At 37.0% G+C, this 4,055-nt stretch overlaps 2 protein-coding genes across 2 annotated transcripts; one reads left to right on the forward strand and one right to left on the reverse strand.

Annotated features, from left to right (window-relative positions):
• Positions 1-1,069: 1,069 nt before the first annotated feature.
• LOC131691313 (ATP synthase subunit d, mitochondrial-like) lies at positions 1,070-1,967 on the forward strand. Its single transcript, XM_058977605.1, has 3 exons — positions 1,070-1,275; positions 1,427-1,730; positions 1,790-1,967. Exons 1-3 carry the CDS (start codon positions 1,154-1,156, stop codon positions 1,880-1,882), a joined length of 519 nt encoding a protein of 172 aa, XP_058833588.1. The 5' UTR covers positions 1,070-1,153; the 3' UTR covers positions 1,883-1,967.
• Positions 1,923-3,246, reverse strand: LOC131691312 (DNA replication complex GINS protein PSF3). The gene is made up of 4 exons (XM_058977604.1): positions 3,178-3,246; positions 2,624-2,743; positions 2,451-2,556; positions 1,923-2,395 (listed from the first exon to the last, which is right to left on the reverse strand). Exons 2-4 carry the CDS (start codon positions 2,724-2,726, stop codon positions 1,969-1,971), a joined length of 636 nt encoding a protein of 211 aa, XP_058833587.1. The 5' UTR covers positions 2,727-2,743; positions 3,178-3,246; the 3' UTR covers positions 1,923-1,968.
• Between the last annotated feature and the right edge of the window lie 809 nt (positions 3,247-4,055).

Here is a 4,055-nt window from a genome sequence, read left to right on the forward strand (position 1 = left end):
GTTTTTTGCTAAGAGTGAAAAACTTTTATTTTTACCAACATTTTTTTTCTGTGTGTATATATCCGCTATCTCTGCTCCAGGTTGAAGATTCCAAGATGGTATAGAATGCATTACAAATCAATGATCAATGCAGACCAGTACATCCAGCCGGAAATTAAGCCGGTATTCTGGCTGGCTCTAGTTAGTACCTGGTTCCAGAGATTGTTTTGTCACTGGAATCCGTTATTAACTAGAGCCAGTCAGAATACCGGCTTAATTTCCAGCTGAACTTTAGTAGGATTATCCGCACATTTAGTAAATCAAGCTACATTACCTACCAAAGCATTTGAATACTATTATACAAGCGACTAACAATCACATGAATATCAGATAAACCCACTTCACGTAACACGATTGCTATTATACATTCAGTTAATAATCATCTAAATATCAAATAAAAGGTATATAAGTTTCAAATAAAAAATATGTGGCATTCCGATGGCAAGTAACTGAACCTCACGTAAGATATATCTGTAATCAATACTGGTTTTTATAGGGCGGAAGAGAGAACACATTATGTGTGAAAATAATAACATTCATGTGAAAAGTATTATGGAAAATATTTACATGTTTTTGCATATGAAATGTAAGTGATATTTTGGTTGAGTGTAGGTACGGGATGACCCAATATTCGGTATTTTTCAGTAGCGTGTACACCTCTTTTTCAATGTCTTGAATTGTCAAATATTTGACAGATTACATAAGCTGAAAATCTGAGCACTTCGTACGACCTGGAGAATCAGAGATGCCAGATTTGCAGACAAGTCTGTAAATTGGCAGACTTTTAATTTAAGCTGCAGATTTTTGCGATGACGCAGATATTTGCAGATTTTTTAGTTTGGTTGCAGATATTTGCAGATTTTTTAGTTTGGTTGCAGATATTTGCAGATTTTTTAGTTTGGTTGCAGATATAAGCAGATTTTTGAATATAAAGGCTTTTGGTTACACTAGCTTTCCTGACATTTTTTGTTCTTCCCAGACTTTTAAAATTATTATTGCAGACATTTGAAAAAAGTACCTGGCATCTCTGTGGAGAATATTGAAGGAGTACTTCGTTGAATTTCTTCCTGTATAGGCGTTTGATTGTGAAGCAGTTCAACATATTGCTGTAAAGATGGCTTCGCGTAGAATTGCCCAATCCAGCATCAACTGGGCCGCATTAGCTGAGCGTGTTCCGCCGAACCAGAAAACTAACCTAACAGCTTTCAAGTCGATGAGCGACAAGTATCTGCGAAGGTACGTACGAATGTCAGTGATATGAAGATGGCAGACTGTTTGCGTAATCATGTTATTCTCGCTCAAATCGATCTGATGAGAATATCCTTGAAACGTTCATTAGCGTTAATGTTTTACAGAAGGAATCGCACCTTATATGTCATTTTTGTAGTGTTTTAGCCAACCCGGAAACTCCGCCGAAAATGGATTGGGCATTCTATCAAAAGAATGTCCCAATTGCTGGGATGGTTGAGAAGTTCCAGAAGGCATACGAATCGTTGCAGATCCCATATCCGGCGGATACCCTCACCTCACAGGTGGAAGCCCAGGAGAAACAAGTTTTGCAGGAGGTTGCACAATTCATTAAGGATTCAGAAAGTCGCATAGCTGAGTACCAGGCGCAAATCGCAACTACCAAGTCCCTGCTTCCGTTTGATCAAATGACTATGGAGGACTTTCGTGACGCATACCCAGACGTAAGAATGTTGAGATTTGTACAAATCTGATTACTAGAGGATTTTTTCTCAAATTGCAGCAAGCACTGGATCCAATTAATCGTCCAACTTACTGGCCACATACCCCGGAAGATCAAAAATGCGACACACCCAATGAAAAGGCGCATCATTGAACAGAATTTCGGAAGCGAATGCAGTCTGCTTAATAGAAGCTCGAGTTAAAAGTTTAATAAAAATTAATGCGCGAATAGTACCAAATTTACATTGAACTACGTTGAGAAACCTGTGAATTGACTTCATCATCATCCATTTCATCACGCTTTCTTTTCCGATGATTGGTAACGAGTTCGGTTGATTTTATATTAACCGATTTCTCCTGCAGCCAGTCAGAAAACATTTTATGACTTTTGCTTCCGGCTTCATACAGAATCCGTTCCATGTATTCCAGTTTCTTATTATCAGTTAAATTTTCGCTGCTTACATTGTTGCACATGTCCTTTATTCCTTTAATGCGCTCCTGAGCTGTATCGAATAACATACTTGCCAAATCATCTCCAGTCTCAAATTTACACAGATACATGCCCAGTTCATAGTAAAATTTGTTCAATTTGCCTAGCTCAACATAGCTTGCGTCCGCCTTATAGATCTCTTTGTAAGCCGTGGTGAAGATGTCCGGAATAACCAATCTGCGAATAACAAAACACATAATACTGGAAATTTCAAAACATACAGCAAACCTACTGGAAGCTTGGATTCCGTTCATCTTGCTGCAGTAAATACCAAAGTGGCAGTTCAAGTTGATGATTTGCTTCTAAATGCTCACCTTTTTCAGAAGTATCCAGGAAACCTAAAGTAGATTACAGTAATAAAACTATTGGATCTGTTTATGATTATCATTGCAATAACAAACTGACCTAAGCCGAAGAGGTTTTGAAGGGCCCGACTGGGAATTCGTTCCTGCGTTATCATCACGTCATCAATTGAATAATAGTTTGGATAATAACTGGGTTTATTCATTTTTTGTTCTCTATGTTGTATCGGCCAAAGAGAATAGTGAAAGAGACGCAGAGTGAAAATCAGTCAAAACGGCAACACTCCCTTTACGATGATTTCAACACTAGAATTTGGCAACCATTTCCAAAGGCAGCACTTTAAATGACGCCTATTATATTTTGAAAACAAACCTTTTGTCGATCGTTGGATTTGTTTATCAAACGATGTGCATTTTGAAACAAAGAGATGAAATAATTCTAAAGCTTGTTTTTACTCATACATAGACTCTAGAATGCACCTTACAATCACGATTGCACTAAATTCTGACGAAAATTCAAATTTCTTTTTTGATAGATTTACAATACTTATCTCCTCCAACTCAGGCATGAGTAATGTTTATTTACATTGCACGATTGGTCTGCTCAATAAGGTATTTTTGGCTTCACACTATTCGTCTCTTTCCCTATTCTCTTTGGTATCGGCAATATAACTACTTTTAGTTAAAATCTGACACTTCGAAAGTTATTTGCAAAATAACTACACGGAAAAATAAAACAACCTGCAGAATAAGTTCTTTTAACTTAAATTTAGGTAGTTTTGAGTCTTGCATCGCTTTCGCACTTATTAGTGTTGTCAAAAACAAGAGGAGATTCGACTCAGTCGAGGCCTTCCATGGAATAAGGTACTTTTGTGCAAAGAGAATAGGGAAAGAGACGAATAGTGTGAAGCCAAAAATACCTTATTGAGCAGACCAATCGTGCAATGTAAATAAACATTACTCATGCCTGAGTTGGAGGAGATAAGTATTGTAAATCTATCAAAAAAGAAATTTGAATTTTCGTCAGAATTTAGTGCAATCGTGATTGTAAGGTGCATTCTAGAGTCTATGTATGAGTAAAAACAAGCTTTAGAATTATTTCATCTCTTTGTTTCAAAATGCACATCGTTTGATAAACAAATCCAACGATCGACAAAAGGTTTGTTTTCAAAATATAATAGGCGTCATTTAAAGTGCTGCCTTTGGAAATGGTTGCCAAATTCTAGTGTTGAAATCATCGTAAAGGGAGTGTTGCCGTTTTGACTGATTTTCACTCTGCGTCTCTTTCACTATTCTCTTTGCTTTTGTGTTGTTTGAGGTATACTCAAAATTAGGTAGATTCAACTTAAATTCAGGCATATTTAACTCAAGGTTGAGTATAAAAAACATGTCAATGAGTTGTGGTTTTTGCCGTAGTTAAAGGGAAACTACCTTCAACACGGTTTACATTATTTTACCTTATTCCACGATACCGCGAGATTGAGTCAAACCCGGTCAAACCATTCGGAATTTGATTCGGAATCCTGAATGGAGTC

The sequence above is a fragment of the Topomyia yanbarensis genome, chromosome 3 (assembly GCF_030247195.1).
Source record: "Topomyia yanbarensis strain Yona2022 chromosome 3, ASM3024719v1, whole genome shotgun sequence".
NCBI lineage: Eukaryota > Metazoa > Arthropoda > Insecta > Diptera > Culicidae > Topomyia > Topomyia yanbarensis.